Raw genomic sequence first — 26,411 nt, 5'->3', positions numbered from 1 at the left:
TCTTCTTGTGAAATATTTCTGGATTTTCTCAACTGTACAGATACGTAATGTGGGTTCCAGACTGATGAGCTGTATTTGAGTATTGGTCTAGCAAATGTTATGTATGCTCTAGTTAGTAGTGTAATATTACCAGAGAAAAAGCTACGTAGGATAAGGTTAACAACTCTTAATGCCTTTTTGGCTATGTGTTAGAAATGTAAGTCACCTAACAGCTATTTGGGTTGGAAATATATAAATCAGGATAGACATTTTAAAACTGTATCTTTAAAAAAATGCAAAACTGTACTTGGGTGTGGTTTCTCAAACGGCCATAAGGTGGAGCCAGAAACCTGGGTTGTCTTAGTCTTAGTCTGAGAAGAAGTCTCAGTGAGTCTCTGTTTCCTTCTGTTGGAGAGTAGTGCCGTTCCTCCATTTTTCCTTCTAAATTGACTGATATTCTTGGATTTGATGTAAGTCTGATACTGAACTGTTTTTGACACTGGACTTTGTTATTGGATTATCCCTGGACTAAAAACTGACTGATCTTACCTGTGAATGACTTTGGACTACCTATTTTGAACTTTGCTTAAACCTTTATTGAAAGTAAAACCTACATTTACTGTACAGTGTATCTGTGTGCTATGTGTGTATTATTCAAACACTACTCTCAAATACGTCTCCCTGTATGGACTCATTCTCCTAACGGGGAATTACCTCAACACTATGTAGTTGCAGTGGGCTCTAGCACTTAGATCATTAGAGATGAGTACTCCAAGGTCCTTTACAGAGCTTGGATCATCAACAAGGTCTTGACTATTCAGCTTGTATTTTATTTTCTGATTTATTTATTTTTTGCCAATATGTAACACAGAGCATTTATTTGTTGAGATTTGAAGTTGCCATTTGATTGACCATTCTGATACATAGTCAAGATCTTTTTGAAGGGTAGCAGTATTGTCTGTGGTATTGAACAGCTTTACATCATCAGCGAAGAGAACGCAGTTGCTCTTAAGAGGGTTGGTTCTAGAACACTGCCTTGGGGGACACAACTATTGACAGGTACAGAATTTGATAGGACGCTCCTAATTTTGACCATTTGTTGTCTGTTTGACAGGAATGCTTCTATCCAGTTATGCAGTTGTCCAGAAATACCATAAGATTTTAGTTTTAGGAGTAGTTTGTCATGTACTACTGAATCAAAGGCTTTACAGAAGTCTATGTAGATTGCGTCTATTGTTTTGCCCGATCGAGTTGTGTAGTCCATATGTTTTTGCAGTGTAAGAGTTGCAGATTACAGGATAGTCTTTTTTTGAAACCAAATTGTTTATTAGAGAGTAGGTTGTTTGTCTCTAAGTGGAGGATAATGGATTGGTTAATAATTGATTCCATGACTTTACAGGTGACGCAGCATAAGGAGATTGGTCTGTAATTTTCAACTAGGCTGGGGTCTCCCTTTTTGAAGATGGAGATGACTGTAGCTTGTGACCATAGTTTTGGCAAGGAGCTGGTCCTGAAAGATTTTTCAAAGATTATGCTTAGAGGTTCTGCTATGGCTTTTTTAAGAAGTAGGCACATATTCCGTCCAGTCCAATAGATAGAGAGGGTTTTAGATTGCATAGTGCTTTTTCAACATTGTCTTCTGTAAAATCAATATGTAAAATGTACCACTTCTTTTCTATTCATACAGATAGTCCTTGACTTACAACCACAATTGAGCCCAAAATTTATGTTGTTAAGTGAGACATTTGTTAAGTGCATTTTTCCCATTTTATGACCTTACTTGCTCCCGATATTGAGTGAATCACTGCAGTTGATTAGTAACCGGGTTAAGTGAATCTGGCTTCCCCATTGACTTCGCTTGTCAGAAGGTCAATAAAAATGATCACATGACTCTGGGACATTGCAATGATCATAAATATGAACCAGTTCCCAAGCATCCAAATTTTGATCACATGATAATAAGGAGGCTGCAAAGGTCGTAACTTTCATTTTTGTCACATTGAACATTTGAAAATCACTAAACAATCTGTTGTAAGTCAAGGACTACCTGTATTGTATAGCTCAAAGTTGAAAACTGATAGTTTTGAAATATCTGGATGTATTTTGTCTTAATGATGAGGGAAGTATTCTTTCTTTTAGTGCCTTCTCATTTTTTATCTTAATAAAGTTTAGATTTATTACTCAATTTAAAAAAATAAAATGAAATCAAGCCCACAGATGTAATTTATGAAGCTCACAATTTAGAGCCATTAGCACTCATTTATAATGATTTCAGAAAATGAGTTGTGTAGTCAAGTAGTCAACCAATCATTAACTCACTGTTTTCTCTACATGGAAAATTATAGCAGCTTTTTGGGCAGCCTCATATATGTTAAAACTGGAGTCCAACTGTTTAAAAATTCTACAGCTCTTTTGAAACTAAATTGATTTGGAGAGCAATAAAACTTAGATATAATTATGTAACTTTAGTTCATTTTTTCCTGCTTGTGGGGCTTTTTAATCATGATATATAAAAGGACATTTGTTGACATCATGAAATTTTTATTAAACTTTAAGCTTTTCTTAAATATTGCTGCATTTTAAGGTAAGAAATTTTTTGCAACTTCCTATCTTATGGTTTCATTTATTTAATGAAATTTTAATTTATGCATTTTTCAGGATAAATTCTTTGAACAGTGAGATAATAACAACAAATAGTAAATCCATAATATTCTCTCTTTTTAGATGCAGGAATTACGGAATGCAGAAGGAGCTCAATATAATTCCCACCCCCAGATAGCAGCCATGAGGCCCAGGGTCCAGCCTGGAGACATGAGACAACCAGGAATAATGCAACATGGCCAGCTGACAACTATTAACCAGTCACAACTAAGTGCTCAACTTGGTTTAAATATGGGTGGAAACAATGTTCCTCACAACTCTCCATCTCCCCCTGGTAGCAAATCTGCTACTCCTTCACCTTCCAGTTCAGTTCATGAAGATGAAGAAGATACATCAAAGGTATGACCAACCTTTTAAAACAGTGGTTTTTGTAACCAGCACAATACAAATGTTAAGCATAATTTAATAAAATTTACTTTTATTTTAAAGTTTAAAATTTTAAAACTTTAATCAGTTTTAAATGCCTTTCTTCAGGTGTGATACCATTTATAAATTCTATAGTCAAAGCATTATAATTGAGGGAAGATTTCCTCTCAATAAACTTGCTTATACAGTATGCCTCCATGTTGTGTAAACATGTTGATTGTTTCTTTTTTTCAGCCTCATTCCATTTTAATTAACCATAAATACTTAATCTTTTGCAGTTCAAAAATTTTCTTCTATGTTACTCATTTTTCTTTAATAGGAAGCCTGCTAAATATCTTCATAGACATGCTTGACCATAAATATTATAGCATTCTTTCCAATTCCACTGTTCAACAAGTTCATATCATTCCCATAGAATTCTCTAGATTGCTCCTACTGGCATTTTTTTACATCAGTTTCTTTTCACTTCATTGCTTTTATTTTTAATTCAATTTAAACTGCTGGAAGCAATTTAATTAACCTTCACACACTTCCCCAAACACTTTTTATTTCTGTCAGAATTGGTGAATATTTTTACCTTCTTTCATTTTGACTGTTCCTTGGTATCTTTTGATTACATTCTTTGTCACTTTTTTTTCTCTCTTTTAACATACTATAATAAGTTTTCTCATCTTCATTTTGTGAAGCAATAATTGTCATGCATTCATCATTTCTGAATTGAACTGCAGTGTACTGCAATGTATGGGACTACTTGTGAAGACTCATTTAGAGTGGGTCAGAAACTACAAAAGTACAGAATGCAGTTAACCCCTTGTTATTATAAGCTAATCACCACACACTAGCTTGTATTGTGGGCTGTTACATCCATTTTTATCATCCTTCCACTTCTTTCCACAAGACATCATTTTTATATTTGCCTTTGTAACAGAATTCTTTTCATTCTATCCCAGCCAGCTTTCATATACTTTTCACATTTTTGCTTGGAGTGGCTACTAGCTAATTATGCTGCCACTATCTTATCTTTCAGGAAGCGTCTCATCAAGTATACACTCCCTTGGTGGGGCTCTCACAATCTATACCATGGGTGTCAAACTCACCGTATCATATTGCCATTACATGATGTTTTTTTCCTTCATGGAGCTGGGGAGGTCATGGCCTGTGCATGACGCATCCGGCCCGTGAGCTGCCAGTTTGACACCCCTGATCTATACTGTCTTTCTGATGTTGGGGGAAGGACATAAACTAATTGCTGTAATACCACTTACTGGCCATCAAGATATGTGCCTGAAGGATTCAGCCCTTAGAATGAACTTCAGAAAAGATAAACAAAACCAAACTTTATTTCTAAAAAAGAAAGTATAAACCATTTTCATTCTTCTTGACTTCATTAATATGCTCAGATTCACTGTTGAAGAAGGTAAATGCAAACCTGTTCAAATCATAGGCCAACAGCAGCTTTAAAAGAATAATAATAATAATAAAGTAATGTTACTAGTACACTACTGGTCTGTTACAAATAATAAAGAAATATGTGGTAAAGAAATTGGAGTAGGTTATTGAAATTTGAATTGGCAAAGCTTTTATCTCTTCATGCACAATCTGCAATATGCATAGAAGGCTGAAGTGTACCTAAGTATAGACCTTGTATATTAGATAAATAAAAGAGAAGATATTTGTCTAGTACAGAGCAATAAACACCAAAGTTTTAAAGCATTTTTTTCTGTTTCTTCAGATATAGTAGTATATAAAGCAACTATCACCCTGATTCAGTTATCCTAGATTTTCTTTTTTCCATAAAATTCTAATCTTTAATTTGAGCTTTAGGGAATCAGAGTCAGCTTCTCTTTTTTCAGTTTCAATTGAGCAATAGTTGCTTTGATTTAAAAAGAACAAAAAGTTTTTTTTATTCCCCCCCAAAAAAATAAAAGAGAGAGGGGCATCTCTCTTTGTACGTAACTGAGATCATCTCTCTCTTATGAAAAAAGAGTATTCTCTAAAAAGTATTTTCTATTTGTATCTATATGCTTACTGGCTCTGAATGTCAGACTTGCAGCATATTTAATCAATTTAATTTAAAATCAGATATTTTTTTTTAGTGTTACCCTCAGCATTCCAGCCAAATCAAATGTGATGTTTTCTTCCACCCACACCCCCAACCCACTTTCGATTTAGTTTCATAAATGAAAAATCTAAATTTATCAATAAGCAACAGATAGCAGCAGTTATTTCTAAATACCTCTAAAGTTGTCTAATATCTACTTTCTAATTTTCCTCACACTTAGGTTTGACCTCTTAAATATTACAAGTACTGCCTTCCAAAACAATTCATTATTTTGGTTCATTGAACATGCATATTCTGGTAATGCTATTTATAATTGTGACATGCTAGACACATGATATTTTCACAAATATGTATTCTTAACTAGATAGATGGCTCTCTCTTTCATGGGTATTTAAATTTCATATATGAAAGGATTTCATGGAATTTAGAGAACAGGGTATGAAAGGATTGTCAACAGCAAATGTTAACTAAGTGAAACATGATCACTAAAGCTTTCCTATTCTGTTTTTTGTAGCAGAGAACTTAACGGTTTACTTTATTTTAAGTAGAATTTTATGTTGTTTGCTCAGTCTGTTATGCAGATGGTACTTGAATTAAAATCTATTTTAATCTAATAAGAATGAGAATTTTTTAAAACAATTTTCCATCTGTCTCCATTTTGATAGCTAGCACAAAAATATGTATAACTGCTGATTGGTTAGAAGCATAAGATTCCAAAATCACCTTCTTTAGTTTCCAAGTTATTAATGTGAAATTAGTTTTAACTTCCTTGTTTGGAAAAAAAAATCCTGGACAAACAACTCAAATCTAGTGAATCATTCATCCTGCCTCAGAGATACAGTTTTCCTATCTAGCCTTCTGTGTATGACAATAGTTACTTGGTAAGTAACTATTCTAAGTAGCTGAGTAATTGCCAGCTAAATATGTACCTTTGTGCTGCAAATTTATTATCTTGATCCTAAAGGATGAACATGCTTGTTGTGATGTTAATAAAAAGTGATGAGACTATCATGTTTACCGATCCGATCATGAAATCCGTAGAGGAGGTGGTGTTGCTATCTTCTATAAAAAGTCCTTATATCTAAAAAACATCCAAGTTACCCAAGAGCTTCCTCTTCCTGAGACCATTATCTGTGAACTGACTTTAAATATCACATTTCAGTTCTTACTATGTTACAGAGCACCTGATTATAACATCGAACATGCAAACAAGCTAAATACACTACTAACATGGGCAGCATCCTACCCACACACTTTTATCTTTCTTGGTGACTTCAATCTATCTCATATTAACTGGACTCTAAACGAATGTGCAACTGAACCCATACATGCAACCTTCTACAATGCTGTAACAAATCTGGGACTGGAACAACTAGTAATCAACAATACTAGGCTTAACAATTGCCTCGATCTCATCTTCTGCAATAGTTTGAATTCAATTTACAGAATACAAATTAAAGAACCCTTTTCCAACAGTGACCACAACATGATTGACTTTTGTCTCAACATACGTCCACACAAAAATCATCACAATGACAAAATCCCCAATTATAACTTCAAAAAAGGCAACTATGATCTTATAATCAACGATCTCTCTTCCCTTGATTGGCAATTTCTATTCACTGGATGCAATACTGTTGAAGACCATTACAACATATTCTTACTAGAAATCAGAAGAGCCATTAAACTATATGTACCAATGACAACTCTCAAAACCAGGAAAAACAGATTACCCATAACAATAAGGAAGCGTCAATCCAAAAAGAGATCACTTTAGCAAAAAAAAAAAAAAAAAAATCTGGTCATGTTGCCAACTTCAAAAGCCGATACAAAAATCTATGCCACCAGATAAAAACTGAATGCACCAATTATCACATTAAACAAGAGGAAAACCTTCTACACACAAATTCCACCCGTGCTTTCTACAATTTTGTAAACAACAAACTAAAAGACTCAAGGTCCATCCCACCCCTGAAAGGACCTAATGGCAAAGACTGCAACGACGACACCATCAAAGCAAATCTCTTTAACACATTCTTTGGCTCAGTATTTGTAAACAACAATGGATCAAGCCCAGTACTTCCTAGTTGAACCACAGACAACTACAATTATCTAATACATATCGATTTTACAGAAGACATTGTTGAAAAGCACTGCGCAATCTAAAACCATCCCTATCTATTGGACCGGATGGAATATGTGCCTACTTCTTAAAAAAGCTATCCACTGCCATAGCCGAACCTCTAAGCATAATCTTTGAAAAATCTTTCAGGACCAGCTCCTTGCCAAAACTATGGTCACAAGCCATGGTCATCCCCATCTTCAAAAAGGGAGACCCAAGCCTAGTTGAAAATTACAGACCAATCTCCTTATGCTGCATCACCTGTAAAGTCATGGAAGCAATTATTAACCAATCCATTATCCTCCACTTAGAAACAACCTACTCTCTAATAAACAATTTGGTTTCAGAAAAAAAACTATCCTGTAATCTGCAACTCTTACGCTGCAAAAACATATGGACTACACAACTCGATCAGGGCAAAGCAATAGACGCAATCTACATAGACTTCTGTAAAGCCTTTGATTCAGTGGTACACGACAAACTACTACTAAAACTAAAATCTTATGGTATCTCTGGACACATACATAACTGGATAGAAGCATTCCTGTCAAACAGACAACAAATGGTCAAAATTAGGAGCGTCCTATCAAATTCTGTACCTGTCAACAGTGGTGTCCCCCAAGGCAGTGTTTTAGGACCAACCCTCTTCATACTCTACATAAATGACCTCTGTGATCATATTAAGAGCAACTGCGTTCTCTTCGCTGATGAGGTAAAGCTGTTCAACACCACAGACAATACTACTACCTTCCAAAAAGACCTCAACTATGTATCAGAATGGTCAATCAAATGGCAACTTCAAATCTCAACAAATAAATGCACTGTCTTACATATTGGCAGAAAAAAAATCAGAAAATAAAATACAAGCTAAACAGTCAAGACTTTGTTGAGGATCCAAAGTTTGTCAAGGACCTTGGAGTACTCATCTCTAATGATCTAAGTGCTAGAGACCACTGTAACTACATAGCCAAAAAGGCATTAAGAGTTGTTAATCTAATCCTACGAAGCTTTTTCTCTGGTAACATCACACTACTAACTAGAGCATACAAAACATTTGCTAGACCTATACTTGAATACAGCTCATCTGTCTGGAGCCCATATCATGTATCTGATATTAAGACAATTGAAAAAGTCCAGAAATATTTCACAAGAAGAGTTCTCCGCTCCTCTACTCATTGCAGAATACCTTATGCCACCAGACTTGAAACTCTAGACCTAGAAAACCTAGAACTACGCCGCCTCCGGTCCGATCTAAATATAGTATATAAAATCATACATTGCAATGTCCTACATGTAAATGAATACTTCAGCTTCAATCATAACAATACAAGAGCACACAATAGATGCAAACTCAAGGTTAACCACACCAAACTTGACTGCAGAGAATACGACTTCAGCAACAGTTTGGAATACTCTACTCGACTCTATGGTTTCTTCCCCAAATCCCAAAAACTTTAACCTTAGACTGTCTACTATTGACCTCACCCCCTTCCTAAGAGGCCTGTAGGGAGCATGCATTAGCGCACCAATTGTGCCTACCGTCTCTGTCCTATTGTTTTTTATTTTTCTTATAAGTATCTATCTCATGTATTCAAAACTATATTTATTCTTATACCTGTATCTTGTAAGCAATTGACAAATCAAATAAATACTAAATACTTTGAAAGAAAAAAAATTCGAAGTCATAAACATTCCAATGCCAAACAAAGCCATAATAAATATAACATTACAGATTTCTTAATTTATGTTTCAATAACATAAAACAATCATGCATACAGTTTAAGAATCTTGTAAACAAATGTTTAATGCTTTCAGAGTTTACAGATCCAGGAGATGGATAATGCTGACTTTCTGCACTAATGCTACAAATAGTATGTCCCTGGTGTTTAGGTGACCACAATGTAAATGGCAATGTTATTAGATAGTAAGGAATTTAATTTTTCCTTGTGAGTGCTGAGAGAAATATTATGATCTATTGCAGGGGTCCCCAAACTTGGCAACTTTAAGACTTGTGGCAAAGCTGGCTGAGGAATTCTGGGAGTTGAAGTCGACAAGTCTTAAAGTTGCCAAGTTTGGAGACCTCTGATCTATTGTAACAAAAATGCCAATTTGCATAGGAAAAAGAACTCAGCGAATATAAGAAAAACCATGGAATATTTATTATTCTAGACAAAAATGTTTGAGATGATACCAAAGAACTACTATTATTTTGTTCTCATACATGCAAAAATGTTAACAAAAAGTTTCAGTAGGTTATATGTTTGAGTTCTGTTTGCATAAATGCTATTCAGTGTGAAGCCTGACTGGCATAGCATATAAACTGAGATAAATAAATAAATACTCCTCAGAATAAATTAATAAAACAAATACATTTGTACTATAATTTTATGTGAAGATTATCTTCATATATTACTTATAATGGAGACAAATGTGACAGGGTCACTTTTCAGTACTTTTAATACTCTTTTATTTTAAATGCAGCATTTTTAAAATAGGTAATCCATTATTAACCCTTCATGTAATATTCTATTGACAATGTGGATGCAGTTTAAGAACAGAAATATTTTTTCTACTTCTAATTTCATATGTACCACTGCTCATATTCATCTTGATGAAAACTGGGGCAGCCTTAAAAAAAAAACCCAGCCATGTAGGCTCATTCCTCTTTCAGTCCCAAGTTCCAGAATACAGGTAGTTCTCAGTTTATGACCACTATTGAAATTGTAGTTTTGTTGTAACTCATAAATTGAGGCATTCATGTTTATGACCAGACCATGTTTATGGATCCAAATTTACAACAGCTTTATAGTGGTTGTTAAGTGACTTACAGTATTTTTTTGTGTTATAAGATGCACTTTTTCATGTGTCTTATACAGCGAATATTGCCAAAGCCCCACCCACCCACCAGCCCCCCACCCTTCGGCCTCTGCCTCCCAGCAATTTGCAGCAAACAACCTGGTCTGTTCTGGGCAGTGGAGATTGGAACAGGCAGAAAATGGGGTGTGCTGAGGCCGAAAACAGAGAACAAGAAGGCCAAAAATGGGATAAGGAGGCTGAAAATGGGGCGCGTGATAGACTATGTCAATTCCTGCAGCTTGAAACAGCTGATTGTTGGAGGCTGATTCAACTGACAATCAGCTGCTTGTGCTAACCAGGCTGTGCTGAAGTTGACCAGGTTGTTTGCTGCAAAGAGGCAAATTGCTGGGAGACAGAAGCAGATTTTTTTTTTCTTGTTTTCCGCCTCAAAAGCTAGGTGCGTCTTATACTTTGGAGTGTCTTCTGCTCCAACCAAATCCATTCTCCCAAATTTGTCAGAAACTGGCAAAAAATGTTGCAAATCATGGTCACATAACTATGGGATGTTACAAATGTGAGCCAGAGGAAAATGTAAGCTAGTTGCCAAGTGTCCAAAATGTGGTCATGTGACTCCAGAACGTTAGCAGAACATTTTACGACAGTTGGAAATCTTAAAGCACCTTTTCTAAGGCTATTGTAATGCCAACCAGTTGTTAAATAACTGATTCTAAGTCAAGGATTACCTGTTTATTATTTCATCCATAAGCTAAAGGAAAGCCTAAAGTTCTTTAAAATATTGGTAGCATATAGACTTGTCTTAACTTATCTCATGGAAAGATTATGTTAATTATCATACCAGCATAGAAACAGACTTCTTCTTTAAAAAGTGCAACACAGTATGACGTCATTTCTAAGGACAAAGGAAAGAATCCTGTAAGGGCCATATATTGCATAGACTGTAGCCAAAGATTATTCTATATTTTCTCAAGAGAGTCATAAGCCAACTAACCAGAATCCTTTACAGCAAGCAAAAATTACTCTCCCACACCATCTCTACCCTGTAACTCCAACAGCATAAAGACTTCACCTGACAACAATCTTATTCTATAAATTTCACCTTCTTGAAGAAAAAGAAAATAAATTGTTTCACATTTCTGTAAGCTTCACTCAATATAACACGAGGGTGTCAGAGACTTCCCACAGCATTATAAACTTACCAGTCCCTCAGTCAGCCAGTAAAAACACTCCAATTTTTGCATGAGACTTATTCTTTTGCTCCACTAAACCCCCACAAAATATAAACTCTGTGGGGGCTATATAGTATTTTTTACTTGCTTGACACTTAAGTAGCTTTAGTATAAGAAATAAAATTTAGACATATAGCTATCATCAAGCTAACTCATCCAAGGACAACACAAAACTACAAATTTAACACTGAATTGGATTTCTACACTGAATAATGTTGCCAACAAACTGAAATCATAGTCATCAATAAAAATGGTATTCTTATTCAACAATGTCTGCAGGGCAGAATGAGACATCATCCAAGGTCTCAAGAGCATCAGCAATATGATAATTAAATAAACTGACACAGAAAGGGCAATTGTCATTATGAATCAGATGGATTATTCGAGGAAAGAGCTCTCCAAAACTGAAGTTCTTATATCCTAAGAACTTCAGCAATTTAATGAAAATAACTAGTAAATGCACTTTCCAGAAGACATACAAGACTATATCTGTAGAAAAATATCACATGATCCTTCACAAGCATTTTGTACCTTGTTTTCAAAAAGTATACATACCTGATCATCCCATTGACTCAAACATTGTAACCATCACAGCAGCAATTTAGCTTTTATGGATTCTGTATTTAGACCTTATGCTACTAGCACTCACAGGTGTATAAGAAACAATAAAGCCTCCCTAAGTTGGATGGTAGCTGGATGCTGATGGACTATAAACATCTCCCCAAAATTTGGACTTTGAGCCAACAGGAACATAACCACTGAAGTCTGTGAAGATTCTCAGACATCCAGGTCATAGTTGCCCCTAAGGTGCTTTGTAAAGAGGCAGCTGGAATTTTTTGTTTTTCTTTGAAGACATTTCACTTCTCACCCAAGAAGCTTCTTCAGCTCTTACTGGATGGTGAGGAATGGAATGGAAGTTCACACAGGAAGATATTAAGGAAAATAGCCTAGCCTTCCTGTGCAGTACACATTAAAGAAGACAGAAGCCTTAATATTGAAGCTTACAGAAAGAGAAGAAAACAATAAATGAAGCAATGTTGTCATTCCATACATTGCAGAAATATCAGAAAAGCTCAGGAGGATCTTCAGCCAATACAACATACGTGCACACTTCAAACGCAAGAGTATACAAAGGCAGGAGCTTGTCCAACTCAAGAATAAAATGCCCAGACACAAACTGGGCAACATGGTATATGCAGTAGAATGCAGTGAGACATATGCAGATCTGAACATTGGGGAAACGAAACTTCATAAATACATGGCACAATATAGAGAAAAAACTCATCAGGACAAGATTCAGCAGTCCATCTGCACTTAAAAGACAAAGGCCACTCTTTTGAAGACAGCAAAGTCCACATTTTGGACAGAGATGATTGCTGGTTTGACAGAGGGGTCAAAGAGACCATCTATGTCAAACTTGGACAGAGTGGGAAGGTTACGACAACATCCATTTCCAGTCTACAACAAAGTCCAAGAAGGCTCCACACCCATTTGCATTACTTAGATGACCCTAACAGCACAAATAAACCTCCAAATGCCCCAATGACTCTTAAAGAATGCAAATGGCATCTGTCTGCAAGGAATATAGATCCTTCCGTTCTCTACCATGCAGTCAGAGCTGAAGAAGCTTTTTAGATGAGAAGCAAAACGTCTTCAAAGAAAAACAAGAAAGTCCAGTTGCCTCTTGAAAAAGCACCTCTGGGGTAACCACTGAAGTCAGCATAGCAACCTTCTCCCTAAACTATATAATTTTGCATTCATCCAAAGCTACATTATGGTTACCAATGACATAAGGTTGCCAACATCTTCATGGTAGACCTAGAATAGTAATTTCTCAACTTTTGCCTCTGAAATCTCTCTTGTACTTGAGATACATTGATGACATTTTCATCATCATGGAAAAGATTCACTAATCTCTAAAAATTCAGCAACTTCTGTCCCATCATCAGCCTTAGCCACTTGCTTGATGTCACAGAAAAACTACACAATAGACATATAAACTTCACATTACACAGAAAACATATCTATCTCATGTATATCTAGGTGCTTCCAGTTCCCATCTAGTACATACCACTAAATATCCAGGCTCTATACTACAACCATATTTGTTCTGACCTACTTGACAGATATGTACCAACTGATGGATATAAGCCAAGCACATAATGTACAAGATCAATAGGAAAGTCAATTGAGCCGAATCCATTTCTAGAGGGCACTTATTAAAAGACAAGTCACGATAACAGAAAAGAACGCTACTGGTTGTTGCTTACAGCTACCAGCTTGAGCACTCTGTTGTGTAGAAACTACAATCTACTGCATAGTAATGTAGTTTTATAGAACTACATTACTACTGCGTACTACAGTTCCTTAGCAATATATAGCAGATCCATACTTGAATACAAGGATGTTGTAGATGACTCCTGTTCTTTCTTCTTGGGCTATTGGATCTTTTGATTTACTTAAGATGTTTTGGAAAAGCAACCCTAAGCTGCATATATTGAAACTGATCATCATATTAATGGAAGAGTTCAAAATGATATCATGCCATTTGTAGTAAGGCTTGAAAAGAATTTTTAAAAATAAAAGCTAAGCTACAGTTTCGCTAGAATGTAAACAAACTGTAATGTATAATATTGTTAGATTATATAATTTTATAAATGAATTTTATAAATGAAATAAATAAGAGGTTAATAATTTGGATTATACAAGGGCTGTAATTAAACTAAAGATTTAAGCTAAAATGTCTAAATTCATATGGATGGAAGAACAGATATTTAGTTTGGTTTTCAGTAATAATTGCAATAGTTTGTTTTGTAATGTTTTCTTCTTCTTCTTCTTCTTTTTTTTTTTTTTTGGGTAGATCAATGGGGGAGAAAAAAGACCTGCCTCTGACATGGGAAAGAAACCCAAAACTCCCAAGAAGAAGAAAAAGAAGGATCCTAATGAGCCACAAAAACCTGTTTCTGCCTATGCATTATTTTTCCGAGACACTCAAGCAGCTATTAAGGGCCAAAATCCAAATGCTACTTTTGGCGAAGTTTCTAAAATTGTAGCATCTATGTGGGATGGCTTGGGAGAAGAGCAAAAACAGGTAAAATGTTGTGTAGTTTTTGAAATTATCAATTCATTTACCTTTTATTTTTAGAACATTTTTATCATTAAAACAAGTTCTCGTTATACCCATATATCCAAGAACCACATTTCTCATTAGATGTATTGACTTATTGTCTTCAGGCTAGGGTTAAAGAAAAGGGGGGCGGAATCACATATGCATGTATTATATGTTACTAGATGGTCTAAGAATTTTCTTGTGAATTGGAATGCTTGATTTGGAGATAACTATTTTTTGAAAATTGTGAATATGACAGACATCCAAATTTTTCAAAATTGACCTTGTTGAGTCAAAGCTGCATGCCATTCAATACAGGAACAGGATGATATCATACTCCTATCAGAAAAACAGAATAACAGTTGGGGACCTTCTAATCTTATTCCCTACTCAAGCAGGATACTCTGTATGGCTTCAGACAAATGGTTGTCCAGTCTTTTCTTAAAAGCCTCGTTTTGGAGCACCCACAGCTTCTGGAGCTTCAAATCTATCCTTGCATAGATAACCTATATACATTTGATTCACTGTGGAAACAGAATGTTGAGCAGATTGAGTTTTTATCTATTTTTATTATATGCCTATACTTGTTGGTGTTTTGAAAATTAACATAGCTCCATGTCAAAAGTAGCATTGGTTTTCAGTACTCTTTTCTATGACTTTACATTTAAATTCCATACTTAATATCAGTGGCCTGTTAAAGATATATTTTTCAGATGTTTTCTAATAGTTTTTTGCAATTCCAATTGAATATGATTACTGGTTACTGTTCCTCTTTTGCATATTAATCCTTTATATGCATACATTTTAATAAAACAAACATGGATGAAGGTTTCCTACTTTTCGTTTTGAGGCTATCCTTGTAACTCCCGTGCTAATATTTCTTTCATTTCTACCAAATATAACTTCAATACTAACGGTAAAGTAATAATTAAAACAATTTCACCTTTATTTAAATAATGCTTTTTTCTGTCTATAGTGCCTGAGAATAATCATAATATTTTGAGATTTTCTAATAGTTGTAATGACTCAATATATGTATCGGCTAGATTGTGTTTTGTAAATGAGTTTGCTTAATAATACAATAATTTAGCCCTGAACGTGAACAAATCACATTATAATTTTTCACCTACTTGATTGTTAGGTTAAGAAAACAGTTTTATCAGATAACTGAGTTTTTGTCATTGTTTGGGTTTTTAAAAAATTAGGACAATTCTGTTTTGAAATAGATACGTTTTGTAAAACCAAAAAATGAGTGTTAAAAAAAGAAAAATATCAATAAAATGAATGGTGTTAATGCAATGAAAATTAATTACATCTACAGAACAATTAAAGAGCCATGTGAGTGATCTGCACTTCATTGCTATAATAAGAATGAATTAACCAAATGGCACCAGCATGTGGACAAATTTATCACAAATATTGTTAGGCAAATGCCTCTGACAGCATTTTTTCAATTACAGGCTTGAAACTGTCATTGTTTGAGGAAGTTGCATTGTTAGCTAATTGAAAGGAAAATAGGGTTTTCCTAGAAAAGCTTTCAGAAAACATTCTGGATTCAGTTTAGCATTTTAGCTTTATCATTAGATCCTCATGTGCAGCAAGGGATATCTAGTATTTTCAACTTTGGGCATGTAGATCAGCATCTTCCCATGTGGTGTTTAAAGTCTTAAAGTCATCTATGAACATTCTTAGCCATGTATTTCAAGGGCATCCTCTTGGTCATTTGGCATTGGGAAGTCATTGCTATCTTGGGAATTTGATTATTCTCCATGCGGAGTACAAGACCTACAAGTTGGAGTCTCCTGCATGTGACAATGTTATGTAATTTGGAGGAGAAACTCTTTTACAGCACATTCTTCATTAGTAACATGGTCAAAATAGTGAAAATATAATAGGATTCAGTTTAACTCCTGTAAAATTATTGCTTCTTCTAAATATAATTTACATATCAAATAATAAAGAATTAGCATCTTTCTTGTTTTTTTGTTGACCTCGAAAGGATGGAAGACTAAGCCAACCTTGAGCCACTCAGGATCAAACTTCTAGCAGTGAGCAGAGTCAGCCTGCAATACTGTATTCTGACAACTGTGCCACCACAGTTCTACATTCACTCAGCACCCATTAATTCTTGATCATATTTTTCCCCTCATGCATACTTTAGGTACCTTATTCCCATGGAATTCTACTATTACATTTCTTTTTATTTATCCAGTCCTCATTCTCATGTAACAAAGTGGGCAGTAGCATACTCTTAAACACAGCCATTATCAATTAATTCTTTGCAATTGCTGTACTGCTTTTCTATCAGCATGTTGCATGCCTTAGAACAGTGGTTGCCAACCGGTGGGCCATGAGAAAATTTTGGAGGGCCGCAGAGAAATCTCACCCCCAGAGCACCCCTATAAAGCAATTAATCCAGGCTGCACAGAAACACAAGGCTGCACCGCCCACATGGCCCATGGGAACCCTCCGCCCACTCACTCCTTACCCAGTAAACTTGCCTGCTAAATTGTTATTTTTCCTTTTTCCTACCATCATCTGTTCTGCTGTGCCGAGATTTAGCTTAGCTAGGAAGCAGGAAATGGTTGGATTTCTTGCTTTCTAGCTAGTCTTTAGATCTTTGGCTCAGCACAGCCAAACCTCCCTTAGGACTGAAGGTTTGCTTGCAAGCAAATCCAGTGCAGACTCACAGCAAGCAAATTTGAGAGACTGAGCTAGCTGATGGCAGATAGACTGAATGATTCTGTAAGCAAGTCAATCTGCCTGCTTTGCCTGATTTTGGGTAAAAGTTGCTCTTTTTATAAAAAAAAATATCAATATTTACATGCATGGTGTGTTGTGAGGTAATTTTGTGAGTTTGCTTGCTAGCAAATTTTATGAGTTTCCTTGCAAGCAAATTTTATGTGACAGACTGAGCTAGCCAATGGCAGATAGATAGATCTCTGAATGAATCTGTTATTCTGTGAGCAACTCAATCTGCCTGCTTGGCCTGATTTTGGGTAAAAGTTGCTCTTTTTTAGAAAAAATTCAATATTTATATAAATATAATATTTACATACAAGCCATGCCCAGCCAGTCACATGACCAAGCCACACCCACAAATTAGGCCACGCCTACAGAACCGGTTAGTGATCCCTGGGATCTAAAATTATGAGTTTGGTGGTTCCTGAGGTCCAAAAGGTTGGCGTCCCCTGCCTTAGAACACTCCTTCCAGTATTCATTTACTTCAGTCTCTTTGCATTTCATTGCTTTTATTTTTATTCTCACTGCTGAAAGCATCTTGCTTTATCTTCTTTACACTTTTCTCAAATCATTTTTTATTTCTTTCAAAACTGATGATGATTCTTTTTTTTTTAAAAAAATCACTTTTTATGTCAGATACTCTTTGCTCTCCTTTGGTCTTTGTGCCTTTTTTCTTTCTGCTTACACACTATAAAAAATTCCTTATTTTGTGGAGCTCATTAATTCTATTAGAATGCATGGTTTTCAGCGATGAAGTCTTCTATAGAATGCTTTTTAGTAGGAGAAACTATAAACTAGGTTATTACTTATTAATATTACAATAGTAATGTATTACATTACATTGCAGAATAAAGAAAGTACTGATCAATTGGGGGCTTATTTTGGCCAACATAGTATAAATGCAACCAAAGTCCAGTTTTACCCTAAGCATCTCATTGCATTCTGTGTAAGCTAGGATCTCTACTTTTTACTGTTGCTACCTTCACTTCACCCATCAGGGATATATGCAGTGTCCTGATACCCATTCTAAATATGAATTAATTTGCCTCTTGTTTTTTAGAATTTACGCACAAATCATTGCAGACAGTTCTTTCAAGTGTTTGCCAGATATGTTTATGCTAATTGATGAAAACATCCAAGGGTTTCTCATTTTCCAGCTGTGTTTATTTCACTACTATGCCGATTATTAAAGGAAATCTATGTTAATCACTACAGTTTGACAGTTTCTGTTCTAAACTATAGAGAAACCAATGTGTAATGCATTAAAGAACGTGCAATAAAGCCAACATAAACATTTGCTACATCTTTTTATATGATTCAAACCTTAAAGCAAAATTCAAACAATGATCAATTCTCCATTAATTTAAACCAAGCAACCTTGAGGATCTGCCAGATAAATTATTCTGTTTAGCCATTATTATTATTTGCTAGTAAATTAAGAATACTTAGATTGATTTAGCAAAGTTGCAAAAGGATGTATCGAGGAATTTGTTTCTTCTACTGATTTTGTGTGTGTGTGTGTGTGTATAAAATCAGTATATACATCACACACGTATCCACGCACAGTAGTTTTTATTGCTTAAAGTGAGATGATGAGCTAAATATATTATTTATGCTTACATATAGGATTATTTCTGTAAAACGTAAACATTTTATATTCTAGTATGTTAAAAGTTTGTTTCAGTCTATATAAAAAATACTCAGCCTTTTCCTCTCTTTTTTCCTTTATTATGCCAATTCTGACTTTCCAAATTAAATTCTGTTTCTTCCTAATGTTGTAATTACTTTTCAAACTATTCTTTTTGGGGGTTGTTTTTTCAGATCTTAAATTTTCCACTCTCTTTCTTTTCCCCACATAGAAATACTTGGCCATTGAAGATGGCTTCTTTTTTATCCTGCCCTTCTTGTTCTACAGGCATTTCTTGTTTTTCATAGTTCAGGATCTCCATTTCTAAAATTTGAAATATGAAGCCAAAAGAACCTCTTCCTTCTTGTGCATCTTCTTTCTGTTTTTTAAGTTCCATTCTCAATTCTTCCAAGAGTGATACCATTTTAAAAAAATTTAAACAACCATCCGATTAATTTTAGTCCTTTAGATCCAATAGCCCAAAATCCAAAAATCACCAAGTAATCCAAATAATCCAAAGCTGTTACTTCTTGCTTCTTTTTTCCACTTTCTCTTCCTGGGTTCTCTTATCTTGTTGCAAAGTTTCAGTTAAAATGTATCTTTTAGGAATCTTGTTAAAGTTTCACTGTTAATTCCTTTCACTTCCAGGTGGTCTCCATTTTTCCAGATCCCACCCTTTTGTTTTGTTTTTTCCTTCTTTTAAAAGTTTTTGAGAATCCAGAAATCTTTATTATCCCTTTGACATTTTATTTTCAGCTTAAATACCTGTTAATATCAAAATGGTTTTTTGCCTGTTTCTTGCTTAAATCTCTTAGTTGTCAATATAGGGAAGAAAAAAAACACCAAATCCTTTCCCTTCCCTCTCTCATTCGCCACTTCGAAGTCTTCTTTGGGAACAATGTTCTTTATAATTCAAATTCCAGGGTACCTTGTATTGTTGCTTTTCAGTTTGACCCGGTCAGCCAAAACTTTCTCTTCTTATCTTCCTCCTGCATATTCTTTTCTGGTCGAGTTCTTCTTTGAGGTGGCCATTTCTGACCACTGCTGCAACCGCCTTCGGGAAAGGGAGTAATGGCCAGCTGGGGAGAAGAGATGCAACTCTCCTGGACCCTGCTGGCAGTCTCCCCCCCTTCACCACCTCTATGGGGTGGCTTAGCCCGAAACCAGCCAGCTCGGGGTGCTCCAGCGGCGAGCACAAATCGAAACTGCGCACGATCGTAGATTTCGGTCTGTCGCCGAAGCTCAAACTGGAAGCCCGGTTGTTACGATTCCTGGTCCTTTGGAAACTGGTAAAACGGTCCCCTGGCTAGCCCTGCCCTTTTCCGCCTGCTCCTCATTTCCCTGCCCAGTCAGTCCTTATTGCGCATGCGCGACAATCACTGTTGGCATTCTCCCCCATGCCCGCGCTGCCCAGCCACTCCTTATAGCGCAGGTGCGCTGCATCACTTCCCACATTTTCCCGCCCGCTGCCATCACTTCCAGCAGCAGCAGCCGCCAGCCAGCCTTCCACCATCTGATCTTTCAAGGTGAGTGAGGCTCTGCAAGCCCCAGTCACCTACATGCCACTGCTGCCGCCAACTCCAGTTGAGTCCTAACTCCTGGGCTGGCCTAGACCACCATCGCAATACCACCACCGCCCTCATCCTTGCCGTCACTGCCTCCACAAGCCCCAGCTGAGTCCTGACTCCCAGGCTGGCCTAGGCTGCTGCCGCCATGCCGCTGCCACCCTTAGCACTTTCCTGCAAGCAACCTTCCTTCCACTTGCCTCTCTTGCTTAGCCACCAGCACCATGGCTCCATGCTGCACTCGTTGCCTAGCAAGCTTTTCCCCCATCCCACTTGCCTGCCTTGCTGGTGGCTGAGAGGAAGACAAGCCAGGGCTGACCTGTCACCACTTGGGTCCCGCCTGGATTCTCTGCAGCTGCTTGGTGGGGATGGGGGGTGGCGACCAGGAGCATGATACTATGCCGCTTGGGCCCTTTTGTCTGCCAGAGAAGGCAAGCCAGGGCTAAGAACTGCTGGACTCCCCACCAGTTCGCATCTCCACTCAGGCGCAGCAGGCAATGAGGTGTACCCGGTGCAAAGAACAGGGCGGTGAATCCCAGCTGCTGCTTCTTTCCCAGCTGGAACAGAGCTGATAGCCCACGTGCCGTCTCCTAGCAGAAGGTCCTGGGATCTCACATGTGCACACGTGAGGCCGGGAAAGGAGACAACGTATGGGCGAGTCCCTGTTGTACTGTGAGATGCATAGCTCTGTGTATGCCCAAGAAGAAGGAGAAGACTTGGGTGAACTTTTCTGCCTCCCTTCACTTCTCTCCACTGCTGCTCGGAAGGCAGCCGCCCCAGCCTGTCCCTTTAAAGTACTTTGATGCAAAAGGAGGGACCAAAAAGTGACAGGCAGGGCACAGGAGCTGTCTTCTGACTCCTGGCCGAGTCTCATGATGTCCCCATCCCCACTCCAACTGCCACCTCTTTGCTGGCTGGAGAATCCTCCAGCTGCTGCTCCCGGCTTGGTTCTGACCATCAAAGAAGTGGCTGCTGCAGGCCCTTCAAAATCACAAGCCCACCGCTCAATTTCTGCCTTTTCCTGGGGATGAAATAAACAAAACGAGTGGCATGCTCCAGCTGCTACCCCCACTGCTCTCTTTCTGCCTTCTCACACTGTAAAAAGGAGCTGCCTTCTGACACCCAGCCAAGTTTTGTGGCGTCCCCATCCCCCTGGCATCTGGAGGTTCTTGCAGCAAAAATTCTAGGTGCCGCATTCTAGGTGCTGGCCATGCTGGCTCACCCCATTGACTGCTGCATCGGTCCACTCAGACTTGCTTGGCCAAGTCCCACCAGTGCAGCGGGCTCAATGGGATGGACCTGTGTGGCAGGTGCCTAGAACGCAGCTGCCGTGGCATGTTGGAGAAGTGGAGCAAGCAAAAACAGAGGTCGGTAATTTTCACTGCAAAAGCCTGAAAGCTGCTGTGTCTTTTTTTCGGTGCATCTGGAGTCCAGCCACATAGAAAAAATAAGTGGCAGCTGCAAGCATTTCTGACAAGGGCGATGTGGGCTGGTGAGGAGCCCAGTGACAATGGCTCAGCCCTGGCTTGCCTTCGCTGGCAGCCAGCCACGGGAGGAAGGTAGTCACGGCCGTGGGACGATGAAAGAGGTGGTCGGGGGAGAAAACAGGGAGATTAAGGGCCAGGTGTTGAGGTATTCCCCTTTAGGAGAATGAGTACACTCAGGAAACGTGGTGAGAGTGGTGAGGAATAACACACAACCAGCATACAGATACACTGAATAGTAAAATGTAGGTTTTACTTCCTGTAAACGGGTAAACAAAGTCCAACAAACAGTCCAAATCATACATGGTTAAAGCAGGTAGTATTCAATACAATCAGTCCAGGGATAATCCAAAAACGAAGTCCAGTATCATAAACAAAGTTCAGTAAACGGAGTTTGCTAACAGTTTGCAAGACTCATAGCAATTCCAGCAGAACAACAATCAGGCAAAAGGCAATAGGGAAATGCAAAAGAGAACAAACCAGGTTTCTGGCTCCATCTTATGGCCATTGGGGAACCTCAGCCAATCACAATTACAACATTCTCTTAAAGATACAACAGTATTAAATGACTATCCTGGCTTATATATTGCCAACCCAACTGTTAGGTGACTATCATTCCTAACACAGGGCCTCTGAAAGGGGAAACAGGGTGACGTGTGTGACTGGTGAAGAGAGACCGGGTGGCATGTAGGATTAGCCCAGGCCTTTGATAGATTAGGCTAGGCTAGATAGATTAGGGAAGGGATAGAGAGAGAGGAAAGAGAGATAGAAAGAGAGAAAAAAGAAAGAGGGAAAGAGAGAAAGAAAGAGGGAGGGAGGGAGGGAGGGAGGGAGGGAGGAGAAAGTGAATGGGAAAGGGAGGGAGAGAGAAAGAAAGAGAGACAGGGAGAGAGAAGGAAGAGACAAGAAAGAAAAGAAAGAAAAGGGAAAGAAAAAAAGGGAGAGAAAGGAAGAAAATGGATAGACAAAGTAAAAGGGGGGATGGAAGGAAGAAAAAGGAAAGAAAAAAGGAAGGAAGGAAGGAAGGAAGGAAGGAAGGAAGGAAGGAAGGAAGGGAATGAGATATATGGACAGATACATGGAAGGAGTGAGGGAGGTAGAGAGAAAAAAAGGACAGAAAGGAAGGACAGAAATCCTGGCTTCAGAAGACTCTGAAACAGCACAGCAATTTACGGCTGGCCTGCAAGGGATCTCGGAGGTCATCTTCTAGCCCAATCTGCTGCTCCAGCAGGGCTAGAAGGAAGAGAGAGAGATTGCATGGCTGCCAAAACTCCCAAAACAGGTCAAGTAGCTCTGGGGAAGTCAATCATAAATTAGAACACTTGCTAAGCAACCGGCCATTAAGCAAGGACCACTTGTAATTTGATTTGCCAGCCACATGGCCACACCCACCCAGTCACATGACCAAGCCACAACCAGCTGGTCATGTGACCACCAGCCAAACCATGCCCAGTAGGTCATGTGACCAAGCCACACCCAGCCAGCAAGCCACGCCCAGCCAGTCACATGACCACCAAGCCACACCCACAAATTAAGACACACAGACAGAACCAGTTAAAAAATTTGAATCCCATCCCTGATTTAAAGGTAAAGCTTTCTTTAATTAAAAAAAATACCCTATTACTCTATATTTTGAAAGGTGGTTTGATGGATTCTTTCTACTTTTGTAGCTGTAAACTTTTTAAAAAAAAATAAATTAGAATCAGATGTAAATTTATTAAATGAAACTTAAGTTCGTAATTGAAGACCCAGTGCAGATATAATAGCAAAAAGCAACTTAGAAACAAATTGTCCTTGTTTATGTTATTGTGAATGACTTTGATATCACACAGAGTTAGTACATCAGGTAGTTTTCTTGAAAATGGAATTCCATGCCCACACAAAATTTGCTGCACAAAGTTCACATCTGTAACAACATCAATCTTGGCTGAGTCACAGCTAGAACTAGCTGATCTCAGTACATGTGAATTTGAATGTGCATGTTTATTTAATCCATGTCCTTGGTTAAGGTAGCAGGAAGGCAGGGTTATGTACCTCAGGAAAGATTTGTTATCATCAGATAAGACACTCCAGAGAATGGTTCGAATGCTGTACCATATGCTTTCTTTCAGGGCTGCATAATTTGTTCTCAGGAATATTAGCTGCAACAGTTCAGCTCAATAGCAACACCTCATTATTTTATCCCTCAGTATTTATTCCTATGTTTGACGCCTCATGAAATTACTGTTAATGTGTTTATATAAGGGCAGATCTGACACAAGTGGGAAGGATTTAATTTCCCACTCAGTCTTTCCGCTGATACATCCTCTTTCGCCTGGTAGAAGTGGCAAGTGTAAATAGTTAATTTGCTTCAATTATGAGCCTGTCCTGCTAAATTAGAAGCAGCAGGGATATGAAGAGCTAGAATTATACTTCTGAGGCAGCTGACAAATCCTCTGAGCCCACAAAATCAAATCATTTACTCCTCACTGGTGTTCATAAACCCACTAGATAAATGCTGCAGCTTATTCGGTATCAGTGGATGATACTCACAATATGTCTTATGCTTTAGGAAATGTAAATCTTTTGAGCACACAACCAATGTTTGTACTTGTAATACCTTTTTCTTTATCAAACAACAGCTTCATAATACTTTAAAATACTAAATATGTTTTGAACTGTTAACAATTTTCTGTGAATTTGTTGGGCCTTGCTCCAAGATTTGTGAATCACAAAGAACATATTTTTATGATATCCAGTATAAAGTTAAATATACCACATTTTCCTTTCATGTAGCCATAGAAAATTATTTTCTTTTTTTTCCCCCTTGTTTTACAAAGATATAAAAATAGGAAATAAATGCATTTACTAAACAGAAATATGTCATATGTTCATATAACCCATGTCATACAATCCATATTTATTTACTTTATAACATCTTTATATTGAGATCAAATATATGTCAGATATGATATTTATCAAGTAAAAGACAGTTTTGTCATTTTAGAAAGCTGTCAGAGTTTCAGTAGACCCATAGAATATCAGCATGCCTCATGTTCTCCTTAGCAATTATAAAAATAACAAACTCCAATTAGAACCATCTGATTAAGCAGTTATCTTTGGAGAAACAGGTAGTAATTTCCTACTTCCAAGAAATGAGCAAGAACAAAGCTACCAGGCTGTGCCTCTTTTCTAGAAAATCTTCCCGGTCAAAATCAAACTACTGTCCTCCCTGTATTAAATTCAGGAAAATTTTGAAACCAGAGGCTTTTGTCCAACATTTTGAGTTTAAATTGATGTCATTGATATGTGTATGTGAAAATTTACAGAATTGAAGCTTTTATTTGATAAGATTAGTTACTTTTCAGCCTCTCTTACTAGTTTTAGTTATTTGATTGTGCATGTTTTGTTTATGACATAGCATTGTTGTTTTAGATATTGTGTATATCTTCTGCAATGTCAAGTCTGACATAATGTCGAAGATATAAGTAGATCTCTATAGTTATACTTTATTTCTCCTATGTTTCAGATGAAGAATCTGCCAGCCTTCCAAAGGTGAGTGAGGCTCTGCAAGCCCCAGTCACCTACATGCCACTCTAGTAACTCCAGTTGAGTCCTAACTCCTTGGCCTGACCAGATATCGCTGTACCACCACCGCCCTCACCCTTGCCGTCACTGCCTCCACAAGTCCCGGCTGAGTCCTGACTCCCAGGCTGGCCTAGGCTGCCACCGCCATGCCTCCACCACCCTTAGCACTTGCCTGCAAGCAAGCTTCCTTCCACTTGCCTGTCTTGCTTAGCCACCAGCAACTCAGCTCCATGCTGCACTCGTTGCCTAGCAAGCTTTCCCCCCATCCCACTTGCCTGCCTTGCTGGTGGCTGAGAGGAAGACGAGCCAGGGCTGACCTGTCACCACTTGGGTCCCGCCTGGATTCTCTGCAGCTGCTTGGTGGGGATGGGGGGTGGCGACCAGGGAGCATGATACTATGCCGCTTGGGCCCTTTTGTCTGCCAGAGAAGGCAAGCCAGGGCTAAGAACTGCTGGACTCCCCACCAGTTCGCATCTCCACTCAGGCGCAGCAGGCAATGAGGTGTACCCCGGTGCAAAGAACAGGGCGGTGAATCCCAGCTGCTGCTTCTTTCCCAGCTGGAACAGAGCTGATAGCCCACGTGCCGTCTCCTAGCAGAAGGTCCTGGGATCTCACATGTGCACACGTGAGGCCGGGAAAGGAGAGAACGTATGGGCGAGTCCCTGTGGCACTGAGAGGTGCATAGCTCTGTGTATGCCCAAGGAGAAGGAGAAGACTTGGGTGAACTTTTCTGCCTCCCTTCACTTTGCTCCACTGCTGCTCGGAAGGCAGCCGCCCCAGCCTGTCCCTTTAAAGTACTTTGATGCAAAAGGAGGGACCAAAAAGTGACAGGCAGGGCACAGGAGCTGTCTTCTGACTCCTGGCCGAGTCTCATGATGTCCCCATCCCCACTCCAACTGCCACCTCTTTGCTGGCTGGAGAATCCTCCAGCTGCTGCTCCCGGCTTGGTTCTGACCATCAAAGAAGTGGCTGCTGCAGGCCCTTCGAAATCACAAGCCCACCGCTCAATTTCTGCCTTTTCCCTGGGGATGAAATAAACAAAACGAGTGGCATGCTCCAGCTGCTACCCCCACTGCTCTCTTTC

At 38.2% G+C, this 26,411-nt stretch overlaps 1 protein-coding gene across 1 annotated transcript in view; it reads left to right on the top strand.

The window, feature by feature from the left end:
• TOX (thymocyte selection associated high mobility group box) overlaps positions 1-26,411 on the top strand; it is a 218,214-nt gene that overhangs the window by 164,423 nt on the left and 27,380 nt on the right. The window contains exons 4-5 of the mRNA XM_026692343.2: positions 2,704-2,979; positions 14,094-14,324. Of these exons, the coding sequence (XP_026548128.1) occupies positions 2,704-2,979; positions 14,094-14,324 (507 nt within the window). The remainder of the gene's footprint in view (positions 1-2,703; positions 2,980-14,093; positions 14,325-26,411) is intronic.

This window comes from Notechis scutatus, chromosome 3 (genome assembly GCF_049901735.1).
Source record: "Notechis scutatus isolate UNSWTSFEM ecotype Mainland chromosome 3, rNotScu1.2, whole genome shotgun sequence".
Taxonomy (NCBI): domain Eukaryota; kingdom Metazoa; phylum Chordata; class Lepidosauria; order Squamata; family Elapidae; genus Notechis; species Notechis scutatus.
Note: the sequence above shows the minus strand (reverse complement) of the source record. Positions and strands in the feature narration are given on the sequence as shown.